General features: G+C 38.3%; 1 protein-coding gene across 5 annotated transcripts in view; it reads right to left on the bottom strand.

The window, feature by feature from the left end:
* The window catches only part of PHF20 (PHD finger protein 20), a 125172-nt gene that overhangs the window by 90424 nt on the left and 14053 nt on the right, over positions 1 to 20695 (bottom strand). For 4 of the 5 annotated variants that reach the window (XM_079128138.1, XM_079128142.1, XM_079128140.1 and 1 more), the window contains exon 2: positions 11260 to 11374. In XM_079128138.1, the coding sequence (XP_078984264.1) occupies positions 11260 to 11342 (83 nt within the window). In that variant the 5' untranslated portion in view covers positions 11343 to 11374. Of the gene's footprint in view, positions 1 to 11259; positions 11375 to 20206; positions 20268 to 20695 lie in introns of those variants that run through there. The other variant, XM_079128139.1, reaches the window with a different exon arrangement.

Raw genomic sequence — 20695 nt, 5'->3', positions numbered from 1 at the left:
AACATGTGATTAAGAACCCTTGGCCATAAATGCTAAGGCCAAAATCAAATACCCTACACATCTCCAAATTTCCTGAAGGACCTGTGTGATTTTTCCTCATTCCACAGAAGACATTCCAATACATGTTTGTGGAAAACTCAAAAACAAAGGTTACTTTAAAAAAAAAAAAGTATGAGTTTGTCAGAATGAACATAACTACTAAGCATAACTATAAAGCTCTAATTAAAAAGGAGGGAGGGAGGGAGGGAAGGAAGGAAGGAAGGAAGGAAAAAAGAAAGGAAATTAGTTAAGGGAAGACTACTGGGAGGTTGAGACAAAAGACTACTAAGGAAGTTGAGACAGGAGGATTGGAAGTTTGAGGCTAGAGCCTGGGCAACTCCGTGAGAGTAAGTCTCAAAATGAAAAGGGTTGGTCAGGCGTGCCTGTAATCACAGCAGCTTTGGAGGCTAAGGCAGGAGGATCAAGAGTTAAAAGCCAGCCTCAGCAATTTAGCGAGGCCCTAAGCAACTCAGCAAGACTCTGTCTCCAAATAAAATATTTTTAAAAGGGCTGGGGATGTGGCTCAGTTGTTAGCACCCCTAGGTTCAAGCCCTGGTACCAAAAAAAGAAAAAAAAAGAAAAGGATCGGGGAATCTACCTTCATGGTACAGCATCCCTGGATTCAATAGGAAGCAAAGGAAGGAGGAAGGAAAAAAGAAGAAAGGGGAAAAGGGAGCTAAAAAAAAAAAAAAATTTTTTTTTTTTTTTTAAAAGGGCATAAAATGTGAAGAAGATGAACCAGGACTGGGATGTCACTCAGGGGTACAACACATGTCTGTCATACACAAGACCCTGAGTTAAGTCTCCAATGCCACAAAAGAAAGTATGAACCAGGCACTCGAATAAAATTAGTGTAAAAAACAGTGAGCCAGACCCATGCCTGTAATCCCAGTGGCTTGGGAGGCTGAGGCAGGAGGATCTCAAGTTCAAAGCCAGCCTCAGCAAAAGCAAAGCACTAAGCAACTCAGTGAGACTGTCTCTAAATAAAATACAAAAAAGGGCTGGGAATGTAGCCCAGTGGTTGAGTACCCCTGAGTTCAATACTCGGCACCCAAAAAAAAAAAAATCTTAGTGAAAAACAAAAGGGCACACGAACATTACAAAACTCACGATTTTTAAGCCCTTTGTACATGAAATGAATGGAAACTATGATCAACTTAAATGGAACAGTAATGGAAATGTGCCAAAGGACCAGGAAAGCAATAGACAGAAGGAGCTTTTTCACTGGATTCACAGCAAGCACAGGCAAGGCCAGCCTACTGCTTAGGACAGATGGTGTGCTCCTGACAGATGACAGGAAGAGGGTGGAAGGCAAAATCAGGCAGGGCAAGCAGCTTATATTCCATCCATGAAGAATCTTTACTGGGAAACTGAAGCCTGTCACATGTTTGCAGTTCAAATATACAACCCTGGAAGTGAGCAGGGCAGGCAGGATTACCCACACTACAGAGAAGGAAATGGACATGAAAGCTTACCCTTAGTGGAAGCTCCAAAATTAGAACATGGATCCTTATCCATATTCCACAGCCTGCTTGGTGAGATGACATGAGAAAAATTGCCTTGTGAACCAACAACCTCCAAGGAAAATCTAAATCTGTTTTGTTTGTTCACAGTGCTAGAGATGAACCCAAGGCCCCACTCATGCCAGATAAGCACTCTGCCACGGAGCTACATCCCCACACCCTAAAAATTTTATTTTTACTTTTTATTTTTTGATACTGGGGATTGAACCTGGGGGTCACATCCACAGTTCTTTTATTTTTTATTTTGAGAGGAGGGTTTTGCTAAGTTGTTGAGGGTCTGGCTAAATTGCTGAGGCTGAACGTGAACTTTGAATCCTCCTGTCTCAGTCTCCTGAGTCTCTGGGATTACAGGTATGTGCCACCATGCTTGACATCTTTTTCTTTTTCTTTTCTTTTCTTTTCTTTCTTTCTTTCTTACTTTCTTTTTTTTTTTTTTTTTTTTTTTTTTTTTTGTGCTGAGAATTGAACCCAGCATCTGAAGCATTCTGTGTGCTCTAGCACTAAGTAACACCCCTCACCGCAAATGAGCATTTCTGTGGAAGATTAAATGAGACAGTCATGTAAAGCAATTAGCATCATATCTGACACAGCAAAACTTGAGATGTGTTAGCTGTCATTACCATTATTAGTTTAAAAGAAATATAGTATGAGCAGCATATAAGATGAAAGGAAAAACTAGGTTTCTGTATAAGCAATAAAGACAGAATAAATAAATCAAAGATACAGTTCTATTATAAATATGAAGTATTATTCCAGAAATCCACATGTCCACTCTGAGCAACGTTTGCTTTGCATGGATTTCTGCCCTCCACCTTCCCACCCAGCAGTGGGAACTGAATTCAGAGGCACTCTACCACTAAGCTATAGCCCCAGCCCTTTCTTAAATTTTTTTTTTTTTTTTTTTTTTTATAGAGAGATAGGGTCTTGCTAAATTGCTGAGGCTGGCCTTGAACTTGCAACCCTCCTACCTCAGTCACCCCAGGCACTGGGATTATAGGTGAGTCGCTGGGATTACAGTCCTACACCACTGCCCTATCACTTTCCATGCATTTCTGTCACATGGGTTTTGAAAAATATGATATTACTTTTCAAGGTTTTTTTTTTGGGGGGGGGTTGCAACTATCAACAAAACTAAAAAACAGGGAAGAACACCAGAAAAATACCATCAGGGCAAGAAATGGGAGGTATGGCTGGTCTTCGGAGTCAGATGAACAGAGGTTCAAATCCTAGCTCTCTCACCCACCAGCTCTGTAATTTGCAAAAAGGGATCTTCAACTCTACACACCTCAGTTTCTTCCCTCATTTATCATGTAAACAATAAATAACCACATGGCTTGTTGAGAAGATTTAATGGATAAGCTATACATGGAGAGCCTGTCATAGAACCATCAATAAATAGTAGGTCCTTGTATAATTGCTATCTAATTCTACAATAGTAAAAACATTTTCTGGATTGAGATGTAGCTCAGTAGCTCAGTGCAAGGTCCTAGGTTCAATCCCCAGCAATGAAAGAAAAAGAAATCTCTGGGTTGGGGTAGTAGTTTAGTGCTAGAGCTCATACCTAACATGTGGCAAGGCCATGGGTTCTGAGACACCAGTGAACAAAACAGATAGCTCATCTGTGCCAGACACAAAAATACACCTATCACATTCTCATCTATAGCTCAGTAACCAAACCCAGCCGCAAACCCATCAGAACCTAGAGCCATTACCACACTCCCAGAGTTGGCTTCCAGCTAATGACTGTGGAAGCAAGCATCTCTCTTTTTGGAAGATGGGACTCTGCTGACAAAAGCTTTGGCTTGAGGACTCTTCATTTGCTCTGCCAAAACTTTCTTATGTTAAACAGGTATTACAGGGGCCATTTTTTGAACTAAATTCCTGCATTAGGCTCCAACAGGTCAGGCTTAACCAAAATGGAATCACAAGTTCACTTCACCAAGTTGAAACTAAGAAATCAAAATTGGAGTGATAACAGTCAAATTTATCAAACTATCCAGTTTCAACAGACATGATAATGAAATTTCTCATACCATAATCCTCAGACAGAAAAGATAATCTGAAGTAACCTGATATTAGCCAGTTATTATTCTATTATTCTGTCTACCTGCACTGCCTTAAAAGGAAATTAACTGAAATAACCAATCTATTTTTTGCTTTTGCTTTCTTCAGATCTTCTCTATCTACAAAAGTAATTCTTTAGCCCTGTCCTTCAGAACACTTTGACTATTTTATGGAATGAATTGTTGCTGGTTCTAATTTTTCTTTGTTTTTTTAGTTTTTATTGTTGTTGTTTTTTTAGATGGGGTGTCCCTAAGTCACCCAGGCCAGTCTCCAAATCAAGTGATCCTCATGCCTCAGCCTCTGAAGCAGCTGGGACTACATGCTTGTAGTCTGAGGCAGAAAGAGTGCACATTTGTTCAAGGCCAACTAGGCAACTTAGAGAGACCTTGTCTCAAAATAAAAAGGCCAAGAGATGTAGCTCATTGCTTGCCCAGCATCTTGCGAGGCCCCAGGTTCAACCCTCACCAAGAATAATTTTTTAAAAGGATAAAAAAGGTTTAAATTATACTATTATAATTTTGTCCTTTCACGTATATTACTGCACCATAGTCTAAGACTTTTTCTAACTTCCTTCTCTCTATCCTCCCCAAGGGTAGGATTTGGCAGTCTGAAATCTTTCCTAGCCTCTTCTAACCCACTTCCTATTTCCCCCAATAGTTTCCCCAATAATTACTCTCTTGCTTTAATCCCTTTTTTTTTTTTTTTTTTTTTTTGGTGGAACTATAGATTGAACCCACTGGTGTTCTGCCACTGAGCTATATCCCAGTCCTTTTATCATTTATTTTAAGACAGGGTCTCAGCACATTGCCTAAGAAGACCTCAAATGTGTGACCCTCCTGCCTCAGCCTCCAGAGTTTCTTCCTTTCTTCCTTCTTTCTTTCCTTCCTTCCTTCCTTCCTTCCTGGGTACAGGGGAACCCAGGGGGTCTTTTACCACTGAACTACATCCCCAGCTCTTTTTATTTTTTGAGACAGTCTTGCTTAGTTGCCTAGGCTGGCCTTGATAGGGTTACTTGTTTTATGTCTTAGGAAACCCAATCTAACACAATATCCCTCAGCGACCTTGTACTCTAATGGAGGAAGACAGATAAACAAAATAATCAAATCAAATAATTAGAGATTAGCAAAGGTCTACATGAGAGAATTACTTAGGGGGTTAAAATTGTTTTGCAACCTATTACTGGAATTGCTAACAAGAAACTATACATAGGATGGGCACAATGGTGCATGCCTGTCATACCAGAGACACTGGAGAGCTGAGGTAGAAGGATCCCAAGTTCAAGGCCAGCCTAGGCAACTAAGCAAGACTGTCTCAAAAAATAAAAAGAGCTGGGGATGTAGTTCAGTGGTAAAAGACCCCCTGGGTTCAATCCCCAGTACCCAGGAAGGAAGGAAGGAAGGAAGGAAGGAAGGAAGGAAGGAAGGAAGGGACGAACAATTTTTTAAATCAATTTATTTGGTATGGTGGTATTGGGGATTGAACCCAGGGGCATTTTTACTACTGATCCACATCCTCAGTCCTTTTAATTTTTTATTTGGAGACAGGGTCTCACTAAGTTGCTGAGGGTCACATGAAGTTGCTGAGGCTAGTCTCCAACTTTTGATCTTCCTGCCTAAGTATCCTCAATTGCTGAAACTACAGGCATGTGCCATTGTACCTGGCCCAAAAGAAAAAAATCTTAAAGCTCACTCAGTGTATTTGTTAGTAATATTGTTATTGTAACTTTGAAACTATTTCATGTATAATGTTGAATATGGAAAATAGATAAAGATATGAGTAAGAACAAAAATTTCAGAGTAAGAGTATAAAAAGAAAAAAATTAAAATATATAAATACCTTCTGCCAACTAAACCTCAATAAAGCTAAAGACTATATACATAAACATATATAATATATATCTTGTATACATGTATATAAATTCTAAAATATGAAATTTAAATTAAAGATATCAAAATGAACTCATAATTTTTCAAAAAACACATTTCTTAGCTCTATCCACTGAAAAAGATTTACAGTGACAGTCCAGAAGCAGTATACATATCCAGTGACCAGAGCTTAATTTCTAAATACAGTCATCCCTGCCCCTTGGTATCCAGGGATATTTGATTCCAGGACTCCACTGATACCAAAATATGCAAATACTAAAGTCCATTTTCAAAGGATATAGTATTTGCATATAACACCCACCCACATACATCCTCTGTATATCCTCTCTCCTATACTTTTAATCATAAAATCTTATAAAACTAACATAATGTAAATGCTATGTAAATAGTTTTTATACTGTACTGTTTAGAGAATAAAGACAAGAAAAAGACTATACAGGTTCAGAATAGATTCATTTTTTTTCTTCCAGATACTTTCGACCAAGACTGACTGAATTCAAAGATACGGAACCCATGGATATGTGGGGTCAAAAGTACTATTTCCTTACAAAAGAAACCTGGCTCTCTTGGGAAACTGGCTGAGTGTGGGGTCAGGGACAGAAAAAGTGGAAGATAAGCCTGGGATTTCTGGGGATGCCAGAAAAGAAATTCTCAAGGATGAACATGACTATATGTTTAAAAAAAAAAAAAAAAAAAAAAAAGGAGCTGATTTATAGGGCTTCCCATTGGCCAAATATGGGATAATTTTGGAAATAAAAACAACAATGAATAGCCAGGAACAAAGACATGCACCTGTAATTCCAGTGTCTAAAGAAGCTGAGGCTGAATGATAACAAGTTTGAAGTCAGCCTCTGGAACCTAGTGAAACTCTGTCTCAAAATACAAAACAGAAAAGAACTGCAGATGTAGCTCATTGGTAGAGAACCTCTGGGTTCAATACCCAGTGCCACAAAAATGAAAGGAAGAGAAGGGTTTTCTTAGAAAAGAACATGAGCTAATAGACAAGGGCTAGGGAGATAGCTCAGTTGGTAGAGTGCTTCCCTGGATTCGATCCCCAGCACCGTAAAAAAAAAAAAAAAAAAAACAGAGACAGGAGGCTATATATCTCAGTTCAATGCCCAGCACAAATAGAAAGAAAAAGAATTACAGGATAAAATCACCATGTGACCACCACCAGTATAATAAATGATTCAGGCAAGGATATTAAAATCTTTAGGAAGATGGTTTGGGGTGACAGAATATTAACATGTACCTATATCCCTACAGGTTTTTTTTTTTTTTTATTTGCAAACACACAAAAAAAATACCTTTATAATGGTGAGAGATGGTGATCACTACCTTATCCAAGTGATACACAGAACAGTGGGTCTACCTAGCTTTATGTGTCCCCCTCATGTGATACAATATGAAACACAAGGAATTATCATTGAATCATTCTATTAAAAAAATGTTTAATCTGAAGTCTAGGCCCCACTTCCAATTTATAGGAAACATAAGAGAATGTAAGAAACAGACCCCCTGGTGCACGCCTGTATCCCAGCAGTTTGGGAGGCTGAAGTTAAGGATAGGCAACTTAAGGAAACACTGTCTCAAAATGAAAAATAAGGGCTGGGCCATAGTGAAAGCACTTGCCTAGCATGTGTAAGCCACTGGGTTTGATTCTTAGCACTGCGTAAAAATAAAAAAATAAAATAAAGGCATTCTGTCCATTTGTAAGTACAAAAAAAAAGAAAAATAATAAGAGCTGGGGATGGGGTACGGTGTTGCTCCCTGTACAAACAAATAAATAATTGTAAAAAGGACTGGGGATCAAAAAAAAAAAAAAAAAAAAAAAAAAAAATTCAAGAAACAAACCCACCACAATAAAACAATGTAACCAACTTGGAATGTAGAACATTCTACAAAACAGCTGTCCAGAATCCATAAAATTGAATAATGCCATGAAGCAGGGAAAAGGATAATCATGCATGAAAGCAAATAAAGAGATTTAAAAAAATACATGTAATATGTGTACCTTGTTTGGGTCCTGGTTTGGGGGGAAAAAAATTGTAAGAGGTAGTCTTAACCAGGAGAATCTGAATATGGTCTGGATAAAATAATAATGCTGACGAGAATATTAAGACACTCTGGAGAATTCTGATTATTATAGAGAGGCTGTGAACTCAGTGCAACTGGGTTCAAACCCCAATCACACCACGTGGAACATCAGGCAAATGATTTCATCTCTTTGAGTCTTTTTCTTACTACTAAAAGGAGATTCATAGCCAGATGTAGTGGCTCTCGCCTGTGATCCCAGCTACCCAGGAGACTGAAGCCAAAGGATATCAAGTTTGAGGCCACTTAGAAACTTAGCAAGACCCTGTCTCAAAATAAAATAAAATGAAAAGGAGTGGGGATGTTGCTCAGTGGTAGAGTACTTCACTAGCATGCATGAGGTCCTCAATTAACCTCCCTGTACTGCAATAAATAAATAAATTAATTAATTAATTATACATATATATACACACACACAAACACACATATATATATGCATACACACTATATGTATACTATATATAAATACTATATTTATATATATATATATTTGTATATATATATATTTGTATATATATATATATATATATATATACACACACACACACACAAAATGAGATTCATAATAGCATCCATACTTCATGTCACAGTTAACTGGAAGATTAAGTGAACAATCCAGAAAGTCAATGACAACCAGTACTCAAAAAATGTTAGTCAATTTGCCAGACACTGTGGCACATGCCTGTATTCCCAGCAACTGCAGAGGCTAAGGTAAGAGGTAAGGTAAGGCCAAGTTTGAGGACAACATCTGCAATTAAGTGGAACCCTGTCTCAAAATAAAAAACAAAGCCCACACACCCATAATCCCAGTGACTCAGGAGGCTGAGGCAAGACAATCCTGAGTTCAAGGCTAGCTTCAGCAACTTAGCAAGATCCTATCTTAATTTATTTTTTAATCTTTTTTTTTTTTGGGGGGGGTGGGTACCAGGAATTGACACTTAACCACTGAGTCACATCCCCAGCCCTTTTTTATGTATTAATTTAGAGACAGGGTCTCTCTAAATTTCAGAGGCTAGCTTTGAACTCTCAATGATCCTGCCTTAGCCGCCAGAGCTACTGGGATTACAAGCATGAAGCGCAACACCCAGCTCCTGTCTCAAACTTTTGGGGGAAAAAAAAAAGGGTCTGGAGGATTGCTGGGGATGTAGTTCAGTGGTAAAGTGCACCTGGGTTTAACTCCCACTTCCAATAAATAAATAAATGTAACAATACTTTTCTGGTCCAAGGATTCTCATTTAAATATTAATTTTGGAATTTTGTTTATAAAATTCTACCTTAAAAATATGATAGGGGGGTTGGGTTATAGCTGAGTGGTAGCACACTTGCATAGTATGTGTGAGACCCTGGGTTTGAATCTCAGCATCACATATAAATAAGTAAAATAAAGGTCCATCAACAACTAAAAAAAAATTTTTTTTAAATTATGATAAGGGAAAAAAAGTAATGGCTGCAAACCAGGATTACATGCCTTTAATCACAGTTACTTAGGAGGCTGAGGCAAGAGGATCAAAAGATGCAGGCCAGCCAGGGCAATTAAGACCCTATCTCAAAATAAAAAAATTAAAAGGGCTAATGATGTAACTTGGTGATAGAGCATCACTGGGTTCAATCCTAATACCCTCCAAAAAAGGTTAGACTACAGAAAAGAAACAAAGTCTAATTTTTTTTAACTCAAAATGATTACATTATCAATGGATATGTATGTATATATATTTATATCTATATCTAGCTTTTTCTTTTTCTTTGTAGTACTTAGAACTGAACCCATGCTATGCCCTTGGATACATATATGGTCAAATGGTAAAAACTTGAACAGAAAGTACACAAGCAACATCAGAATGAAGATTGCCTCTGGGAACAAAGAATGGTAATTGGGAAAGATACAATTGTTCTTCCATGATATCAGAAATGCTTTGAAATCCAATTAAACAAAAATATTCACATTTATTGCTCTTTTTTATGTATTTATTTTTTCATTCATGCATTCATTTATTTAAGATGCTAGGGATTGAACTGAGGGCCTCAAAAATGCTAGGCAAGTGCTCTACCACTAGGTTCCATCCCCAGTCCAAAATTATTTGATTCTGAGTGGCAAATACAGGTTAATTCATGATTAGATATACTTAATGTTTTCTGTATTTTAATTTTTTTTCAAATAAGACTTTTTTTTTCTTCTCTTGATTCTCTAGCACCAAAAGATGCTTTAAAAAATACTAAAACTGGGGCTGGGGATATAGCTCAGTTGGTAGAGTGCTTGCCTAGCATGCACAAGGCCCTGAGTTCAATCCCCCCCTCAAAAAAAAAAAAAAAAAACTAAGACCCTTAGGGCTGGGGTTGTGGCTCAGTGATAAAGCAATTGCCTAGCATGTGGGCATGTGGGAGGCACTGGGTTCAATTCTCTGCACTGCATATAAATAAATAAAATAAAGATCCACTGACAACTAAAAAATATTTTTAAAATAATAAATAAATAATACTAAAACCCAAGCTGGGCATAGTGGCACAAGCCTGTAATCCTAGCAACTCAGAAGGATTGCAAGTTCAAGGCTAGCCTCAGCAACTTACTGAAGCCCTAAGCAACTTAGTGAGACCCTGTCTCAAAATAAAAAATGAAAAGGGCTGAGGATGTGGCTCAGTAGTTAAGTACCCTTGGGTTCAATCTCTAGTACCAAAAAAAAAAAAAAAAAGAAAAGAAAAACTGAAACCCATAAAAGGAAATAATTATACATAATGCAAACAGCCTAAAGATTACTAAGTGTTCAGTGTCTCTAATTCTAATAGCAGAATAGTTATCTGCACAGGCCACTTCCCCACCTCTCTCTAGACAGAACCCAGGAACTGGTTAATCTGTCTAGTTTATGATAAACCCCAAGAAGGCTAAACTTTACCTTACACAAACTCAAAAGGTTTGCATTCTGAAACCTCTAACCACACCTTGAGTACCAACAAATAACCAAATTCTAGGATATTCTCAATCACAACAATCATTTTAGTTTTTAAGAAAAAGTCTTAAAAACATATTCTATTCTATTATTTTGATTCCCATAATAGACCTATGAGGCCAATATTATCAATACCTATATTTACAGACGAAGCCAATGCGCAAAGTGACTACGGCTGGTGGTCAAAAGTCAATAACACAGTTAGGAGGCAACCCCTCAGCTTCTGAACTGAGCACCCTAACGCAGCTCCTATGTGACTGTATTTCAGCCATATCACACCACACCCTGAAACCAGGAAGGGCAGAGCACAACACAGGAGCAATTCTGATCTAAGTCCCTTTCTTTACCTCTATCCCTAATCTTTCTCTCCTCTTCTTCCAGACAGGCAGCCAAGAGCAAGAGAGTTGCCACTATTAACTATTCTCTTCCCAGCAGCCACTTATGCTTCATTTTCCCTAACTCCTTCAGACTGACACACAAAATGGGGAACAAATAAGACCAAGGTGACACAGGATGGCCCCCCAGACACAAGAATCACTACTACAAAGAGAAAGGACATTCTCACCTTCTAAACAAGTTTCCTTCCATCTTCCAAGAGTTAAGGAGCATGAAAACACCACAGAAAACCCTAGGCTACCACTCTTTATTGGTGCTGGCAAAAAGCCTATACTGAAGGGTTTAATTAACAAAAAAAAAAAAAAGTAAAAGTACCAGTTTTTTAAACGGTCCCGGGCTTCCAACTGGGCTCCCACTTCAAAGCTGATTCCTCGTCTGTTAGGTGGATGCTTTGTCATTTTCAGTCATCAACAGGGCTGCCTTTATTCTCCTGAAAAAACCAATTAAATATTTATGAAACTTAGGCAAAGTCTGCCCAGAGTGTAGCATCACTCACTACACATAAAAAACAAACAGGCATTATTCAAAACACAAAGATCCACGAAACCCTGGCAGTGCCCTCCTCATGCCTGCCCCCCTAACACAGGTGAGTCCCTCCACTGATTCCTCCTCCAGTAAGCCCCATCCTGTGGTCTCCAGCACTGAGGAATTAAGAAACCTCCCTCAGCTCTGCTTACCAAGGTCTTGCCTACAAGGGGTACCCTTCACAACTTCACAAAACAATTGTTCTTATGATTAAAGTCAGTCATTTGCTGGCACAGTCAGCAATAGTCTCTGAGTCAGTTGCTCAGAGACTATTTAGGGGAAGAATCAAGACCAAGAAACACATTATTTCCTAACCTCAAGAATCCTTCAGTTTAATGGAGGAAGACAAAAATTTTGACAAGAAACAAAAATAATGGCAATGAAATTTAAGAGCTACAAAGGACAGCAACCTCTCCTGACACTAGCTGGGCAGGGTGGCACGCCTATAGTACCCACTACTTGGGAGGCTAAGGCAGAAGGATCCAAGTTAGAGGCCAGACTCAGCAACTTAAAAAGTTCCCATCTCAAAGTAATGAAAAAAGCTGGACATGTAGCTCAATGGCAAAGTGCCTGTGGGTTCAATCACCAGTATCAAACACGTACAAAAAAAAAATGCAAAGGATGTTAGTTAGTATCCATTAAAAAACCCTTTCCAATGGGCAGATGCTGGGAAACACAGGACAACTCAAATAGAAGCAAGAATGGTTGACAGTTTAAGGACACTGAAACATAATAAACTGAAGCTATGTTAGCAGCAGGGTTTCACTTATATAGACCCTGCAAAAGGGAGTGTCAGAGGTTTCACTGGCTTTACTTAACACCATCCAGGAAATGTTAGCAAACCTGACATGTAAGTATAATCCAATCAGGAAGAAAGCTTTCATTTGACTTTTCTAATCTCTGGCTTCAGGCATACCAAGTGATATTCTAAATCTGCACACCCAGATGTGTGCCTAACAAAAAAAAAAAAGATGATGCCTAACAAGTAAGAAAGAGTGGAGCTGAACATTCACTGAGCTGCAATTATTTGTCAGATTCCACGTAGGGCCCAACCCCATTACAGAGGTAATGTAATTTAATGTAATGGAGTCAAATTCCTGGCCATGAATCCATAGCTCCACCCCATTTTAGCTACAAGAATTTGTGTAAATTACTTAACCTCTATGATTTGTTTCTTCTCTGTAAAATGGTAAAGGTGATCATACTAATACCCCTCTCCAAGTAGTGGGTGTGGACAAGTGAGTTAATCCATTTAAAAAGCACAAGGCTGATACAAAGAAGGTAGCCATTAATAAATATTATCATAAATTAGGATATTAGTTTAACATGACTGAAGTTCAGATGCCAAGTGACAGGTCGTAGAATAAAAGTTCAGCCATGCCTGATATGTGAATTAATTCTTTTCATCACACAATCTCCCCCTAGGAGGGCTTCCTTTAAAATTCAGACATGAGGGCCCAGCAAGGTGGTACACACTAGCCAGCCCAGCCACTGAAGCTGAGGTAGCTGAGCAACTTAGGGAGACCTGGTCTCAAAATAAAAAGTAAAAAGGGCTGAGGAAGTAGCCCAGTTGTAAAACACCCCTGAGTTCAATCTGAAGTACCAAAAAAATAAAATAAAATTCAGGCATGAGGGAAAGAGGAATAAATAAATGAAGATAAGCAAATTATTCCCAATGAGTTAAAAAAAAAAAAAATAAGTTTCTCTTGAGGGTGAATTGTCAAAAACTTCTTACTAATCATGAACCTGCTTCAATGTAACTCTGACCCACCTGTTTGGAGTTTCACTCTGGTAATCAAACAAAACAAAATCAAACTAATCTGATTTTCTCATCCCATCATCAATCTTCTCTCCCTAACCCTAAACCTCTCTATGGTAGCAGTTTTTTTATTTTATTTTTTTCCTTTGTGGGGTGGGAGACAGGGGGATACCAAGGGTTGAACCCAGGGATTCTTAACCAATGAGTCACATCTCCAGCCCTTTTTTATTTTTCATTTTCAGTGTCTCACCAAATTGCTTACAGGATTGCTAAACTGCTGAGGCTGGCTTTGAATTTGAGATCTTCCTGCCTCAGCCTCCCAAGCCACTGGGATTACAGGCATGCACCACGGGCAATTTCTTTTTAAATCCCACATTAGGGTTGGGGATGTAGCTCAGTGTTAGAGCACTTTCCTATTATGCTTGAGGCCATGGGATTGTCCCCAGCAAAAAAATTTAAAAATTAAAGAGTTGGGCTGGGGTTGTGGCTCAGTAGGTAGAGGACTCACCTAGCATGTGTAAGGTACTGGGTTTGATCATCAGCATCACACAAAAATAAATAAATAAAATAAAGGTACTGTGTCCATCTACAACTAAAAAAATAAAAACCAATAATAAAGAGTCTAATATAATGGGTGCTGTAAACAGGACTGTAATCCCAGCTATTGGGGATGCTGAGGACCTCAAATCTGAGGCCAGTCTAGACAATTTAGAGTCTTGTTTTAAAAAAATAAAAAAATAAAATAAAATAAAATAAAAAAAAGCCAGGACCACACTTATGATCCCAGGGATTTGGGAGGCTAAGAAGGAGGATCTTAAATTCAAACTAGCCTAAGCAACTTAGTAAGAGACTCTGTCTCAAAAAACAAAAAGGACTGGGGATATAGGTTATTGGTTCAAACTCCAGTACACAGAGTGGAAAAAAAAATTAAAAATTAGAATTTAACAAAAGGGCTGGAATGGGCATGGTGGCACACACCTGTAAACCCAGTGGTTTGGGAGGACTGCAGGTTCCAAGCCAGTCTTAGCAATTTAGCAAGGCCCTAAGCAACTCAACAAAATCCTGTCTCAAAATAAAAAATAAAAGAGGCTGGGGATGTGGCTGGGGTTGTGGCTCAATGATAGAGGACTCGCCTAGCATATTTGAGGCACTGGGTTCAATCCTCAGCACCACATGAAAACAAATAAATAAAATTAAGTTATTGTGTCCATCTACTACAAAAAAAGGTTAAAAAAAAAAAAAAAAAAAGAGGCTGGGGATGTGGTTAAGTACCTGGGTTCAATTCCTGGTACCTTAAAAAAAAAAAAAAAAAAAGTGGTAGGGGGTCTGGGGATATAGCTCAGTGATAAAGCCAAAGTTCAATCCATAATACAAGAAGAAAATAAATTTTCATTAATTAAAAAAAATGGTGAAGGGATGAGGATGCAGCTCAGTGATAAAGCACTTGCCTAGAATTCCAAGGCCCTAAGGTTCAATCCCTAGTACTATACAATAATAAGAGTTCAAAATAGAAGCAGAATTAAAAAAAAAAAAAAGCCTAAAAAGTACATTTTTACTTTTTACACTTAGTTGTAAATACAAATCATTTTAACTTATGCGTTCTTCTGGCCTTAGGTTTTCATTCATTCCAAAAACTACATTCAATATGGACAGGAGGGAAATTTCATAAGAGAAGAAAGTCTGATGCAATGTGTATCTACACAGGATTCCATTTTAAAGACTTTGGCAGGACTTCAAATTACTCCTTTACATTCAAATTTTCCTAAATGGAGAGCCCTAGGCGCCACAAGAGACAGAGAGCCTAGTTTATTTCATTAAATACATATTCAATCAATGCCCCCTGCATCAGTGGTAATGAAAGCTTTAAATATATACTACATAGCACAGTTCAAAAGGCACTTTCACAAACTACAAACTAGAAGAAAATAACTGTAAAATAAGACAAAAAGCTAACTTCCCTTTTAACAAAGAATGCAAACAGAGGACCAAAAAAAAAAAAAAATCAATTGACTTAAAAATGGACAAAGTATAATAACTGACAGATTATTATGGGGAGGAGAACAGATACAAGGCCTTATAACCATGTGATGTCATGTCCACATAACCCACCCAAAATTAAAGGAAATGAAAATCAAAACAATTTTTCACATCTCAGACTGCCTAATATGTAAAGGTAATGTTAACAGGGCTAAGGAGATAACATGCTTATATATACTTCCACCAAAAGCATAAACTGGAAAAGCTTGTCTACAGGCAACATGGCACTTCTACAAAAATGCAAATACACTCTGACCCAACAATCCCACACCATTAACTTATCTTCGATATACCCCCCAAAGTCTGTCACATTATCTATAAGGATGACTAATTAAAAGAGCTTTGCAATGTCCGCAGTCAAAATGTCCATCAAAGGGGGCCTTGTTAAACGAATTGTGGTTCATCTACACAACAGAATATTGTACGGCTTATAAAAGGAATAATGACAATATGTAAATGCTTAGAGCTATCTGCAACAACTATTGTCTCGTAAAAGAACAAAGCTAAGAGGCACGTAAATGCTATTGTCTATCCATTAATGTAAAAAATCAAATACGGACACAAATAGAGACGTAAATCTAGTCCAGCATGTGCATAAAATTACTTTTGGAGAAACTGTTCAAGTAGTTCTATGAAGGCTGGGGTGGTAGCTCAGTGGTAGAGATCGCCTAACACATATGAGGCCTTGGGTTCAATTCCCAAGAGCACAAAAAATAAAATTCTTTGACTTGAAAATTTAACTTTCCATTTTTGACCTTTCTTTATTGTTACAAAATTTCTAGCCTTATGAATGTACTTTTATTTTATTGTATTTTAGTTTCTGGCAGGGATTCTCAGTAGTTAAGTAACATGCGTGAAGCCCACGCTAAACATATGCTAAACACATACACTATCACTGAGCTACAACACAGTTCATGTAGTAAGATTTTAATTTTGGATTATGTTCATAATTTTAAAAAATGTTATTTGAATACGCAAATTTTAAATTTTTTTCTTCAGTACTGGAGATTGAACACAAAAGTGCTATACCACTGAGACACACCAGTAGCCCTTTTTAAATTTTTTATTTTGAGACAGGGGCTAGAAATTTGCCCAGGCAGAATTCAAATTTGCAATCCTTCTGCCTCAGCCTCCTGAACTGCTGGACTATAGGGATTTACTACCACACCCCACTTATATATGCAGATTATTAAATGCAAATTTCATTTTCATATTTTCATACTATTTTACTGGAATTTCTCAACCACTAGATGAAATAAATAACATTCCCATGGTACGGAAATGAAAACTGAGGGCTGAGGTTGTGGCTCAGTGGCAGAGCACTTGCCTAGCACGTGTGAGGCACTAGATTCGATGCTCAGCACCACATACAAATTAAAAAAAAAAAAAAAAGTCTATTGCCATCTTAAAAAATAAAGAACCGAAGTTCAGAGAAGAAACTGAGATGTTCAATGGCTAATAGCTTTGGAGGTCCTCCAAGGCAAGAGAAATCCCTCTTATCAAAAATAGCAGGATTGAGGCTGGAAATATAGCTCAGTTGGTAAAGTGCTTGCCTTGCATGCACAGGGCCCTGGGTTCAATCCCCAGCACCATGCCAAAAAAAAAAATAGCAGGATTAGCAAGGCATGACCAGTTTGAGGATAGCCTGGACAACATAGTGAGACCCATGTCAATAAAATGAAAAAGAAAATTCGGGCAAGGTGGTGTATACCTGTAAACCTGACTATGCAGGAAACTGAGAGAGAATCCTAAATTCAAGGACAGTCTCAGAAACTTAGGCCCCTAAGCAACTTAGTGAGACCCTGTCTCAAAATAAAAAAATAAAAAGGGCTGGGGATTTGGCTCAGTGGTTAATTGCCCCTGGTTCAATCCCCAGAACCAAAGAAAAAGGGTTGGGGTATAACTCAGCGGCAGAGTGCTCAAACAAAAGGCCCTGGATTCAACCCCCAGTACCAAAACAATTAATTAATTTTTAAAAAGAAAAGGAAAAGAAAACAAAAATGAAGATTTTTCCCCAGAAATAGACAAACCATTTCCTTTCTCCCCTATTGCCATGCTTTATTCACACTTTCAGATATAAACAGAATTGGAATGTAGGAAGACAAAGCAACTAGATGCTTTTTTAATGTATCAGAGTTACCATATCACTATATAAGAAGCAGAAATATTTAATTTTTCAGAAAGGACAAAAGCTAACAGTGGCCCAGCTGTGGGGAAACTGGAACACTGCCAGGGCCCTGACTCTGGTCATCTTTTTAGACCTCAATCTGGAAGCAACAAAAAAGCTGTAAAACCACTTATAATCTTAGACTCAGTCATTTCAATCTGAAGAACACAGCCAGGATAAAAATAGATCATTTGTGAAAATGAAAAGAACCCAAGCGCTCTCTACATGCAATTCTAAAGAAAATTAGATATAGTTCACATGTTTAAGAAAATATTCAAATAATACTCAATACAGTAGGACTATACCATAAACTGGACAAATGCCTAATAAATGAAATAAAGAACACTAAGTGGAATGTGCCTATGCCTGTAGTTCCATCCACTGGGGAGGCTGAGGAAAGAGGATAGCTTGAGCCCAGGAGTACAAAGGCCAGCCTGGGCAACATAGGGATACCTGTCTGAAAAAAAAGAAAAGCCAGTAATGGTGGCACACACCTGTAAACCCAGGCACTAGGGAGGCTAAAGATGGAGGACCACAAGTTCAAAATCAGCCTGAGCAACTTAGCAAGAGTCTGTCTCGAAAAAATGGAAAAAAAAAAAAAAAAGGTAAGAGGTGATGGGGAGAGAAAGGAAGTTGGGTAAAATGGGGATATAGTTCATTGATAGAACACTTGAATCCTCCAAGTCCTGGGTTTAATCCCCAGTACTGAAAAAAAAAAAGAAAAGAAAAGAAAAAATGGCCTTACCACATTCATATAGTATAAAGGGCTGAGCCAGCTGTCGAACTTAGAGTCAATTGCTCCAAGTTCAGATTCTCAACTAATACCCCAAGACTTTATGAGCTACCTTTTTAAACTATTTCCCTTCTTTATAATAGCTCCTATTAAAATGTCTACCATAGCCAGGTACAGTGGTGCATGCCTGTAATCCCAGGGACTCAGGATGCTGAGGCAGGAGAATCACAAATCCGAGGTCAACCTCAGCAACTTAGCAAGACCCTGTCTCAAAACGCAAAATAAAAGAAAATAAAAGGAGCTGTGGATGTAGCTCAGTGATAGAATGCCCTTGGTTCAACCCCAGTACCACCAAAAAAAAAAAAAAAAAAAAAATTCTAGCAGTTTAGCTGGGTGTGCTGGCACACGCCTACAATCCCATTGGCTCTGTAATCCCAGAGATTCGGGAGACTGAGGCAGAAGGATTGCAAGTTCAAAATCAGACTCAGTAATTTAGCAAGGCTCTAAGCAACTCAGGGAGACCTGGTCTCTAAATAAAATATAAAAAAGGGCTGGGAAAATATAAAAAAGTGGCCCAATGGTTGAGTGCCCCTGGGTTAAATCCTCAGTACCAAGAAAAAATAAAAATAAAAGTCCAGTAGTCTAGTACTAGTAGTCTAGTAACAGAGCATATGTTTAGCATGTACAAGGTCATGGGCTCAAACACTGCAAAAAATAAATAAATAAATAAATAAAATTAAGTCTGGCATAAACTAGATACTCAATATGTGGAAGCAGACTATTCTGAATTCATAATACATTTACAGTACCTTTGATACTGCCAAGGGTTCTGGGTTTTTATTTGGGGATTAAAAAAAAAAAAAAAAGCACTGTTGCCATGGTAACTAGAGGTCTTGCCCTCAATAATTTCACTGTACTCTGTGAAAAGAGGGTTAGGGTTCAAAGCACTAAAGATTAAAAGAGATAGATGAGCCAGTGACTCTGGAGGATGAGGCAGGAGGATCATGAGTTCAAAGTCAGCCTCAGCAAAAGCGAGACACTAAGCAACTCAGTAAGACTCTGTCCCTAAATAAAATACAAAATAGGGCTGGGGATGTAGCTCAGTGGTCGAGTGCCCCTGAGTTCAATCCCTGGTACTCCCAACAAAAAAGTGATAGATGAGGGCTGGAGATGTAACTCAGTGGTATAGTGCTTGCCTAGCATGCACCAAGCCCTGGGTTCAATCCCCAGCACTGCAAAAGTAATGATAATAATAATAATAATAGTAATAATAATAAATAAAAGTGACAGATATGAAACAAGACCTTCAATGAATTGACTTTGGGGCAGGGTGAGGGGAAAATAAACTCTTGGATACCAGAGGACAGAATTACAATCACCACATACTACAGAACACGCTTTGGGATAAACTACTGGTTCTTACAACAAGAAATGCATTCAGCCTCTATTAGAGGGTGATGGTGCCTTTGTTTAGTTTTGTTTGTGGGGGTGGGGAGTACTGAATACTGAACCCAGGTACACTCTACCATTGAGCTAGATATCCAACACTTTCCATGATTTTTTATTTTTATTTCTTTAATTTTTTTAGTTGTACATGGACATAATGCCTTTATTTTTATTTTTATGTGGTGCTGAGGATGGAACCCAGTGCCTCACACATGCAAGGCAAGTGCTCTACCACTGAGCTACAACCCTCCATGATTTTTAAAGTTTAAAGTTCTCCCTAAATTGCCCAGGCTGGCCTCCAACTTGCAATTTTCCTGTCTCAACCTCTACAGTAGCTGGGATTACAGGTGTGCAGCACTGCCCAGCTTGATGATGTCTTTTAAAGTCAGTGTTCTTCACTTGAGGGATATTTCAGATAAAACACCAGCATGAACCTTCATTCAACAGAGTGCCTGCAATGTGCCAGGTGCTGAAGATAAATACTTGGAGGACAAAACCCTCTCCCTTACCCCCAATCTCTAGTTGGAAAGACAAATAATGAACAAAATAAACACACAGGTTGGGTGTGGAACTGCACCTTTGTCATCCCACTTACCTGGGAGTCTGAGGCAGGAGGATCACAAGTTAACGGCCTGCCTGGGCAACTCAGTGAGACCCTCAAAATAAAAAATAAAAAGGATTTGGGGATGTGGCTCAATGGGTTCAATCCCAGTACCATTAAAAAAAAAAAAAAAAAAAAAAAAGTAAGAAAAGCAATAAACTGATAAAAGAAGTTAACTGGTCACTGAAATAGTACTACAGATAGAAAAAAAATGTAAAACCAGTAACACAGAAGGCCCATTTATTTATTTATTTGATGTTTGATATTAAACCCAGGGTACTTTACTACTAAGTCACATCCCTAGTCCTTTTTTCTTTTTAATTTGTGAAAGGGTCTTGCTAAATTGCTGAGGCTGGCCTTGAATTTGTGGTCCTCCTACCTCAGCCTCCTGAATACTATAGGATTACAGGTGTGCACTACAGCACCAGATGGAAGGACCACTTTAGATAAGGATGTTTAGAAAGGGCTCTCTGTGAAGCTAAG

The sequence above is a fragment of the Sciurus vulgaris genome, assembly GCF_902686455.1.
Source record: "Sciurus vulgaris genome assembly, chromosome: 2".
Classification (NCBI taxonomy): Eukaryota; Metazoa; Chordata; class Mammalia; order Rodentia; family Sciuridae; genus Sciurus; species Sciurus vulgaris.
Note: the sequence above shows the minus strand (reverse complement) of the source record. Positions and strands in the feature narration are given on the sequence as shown.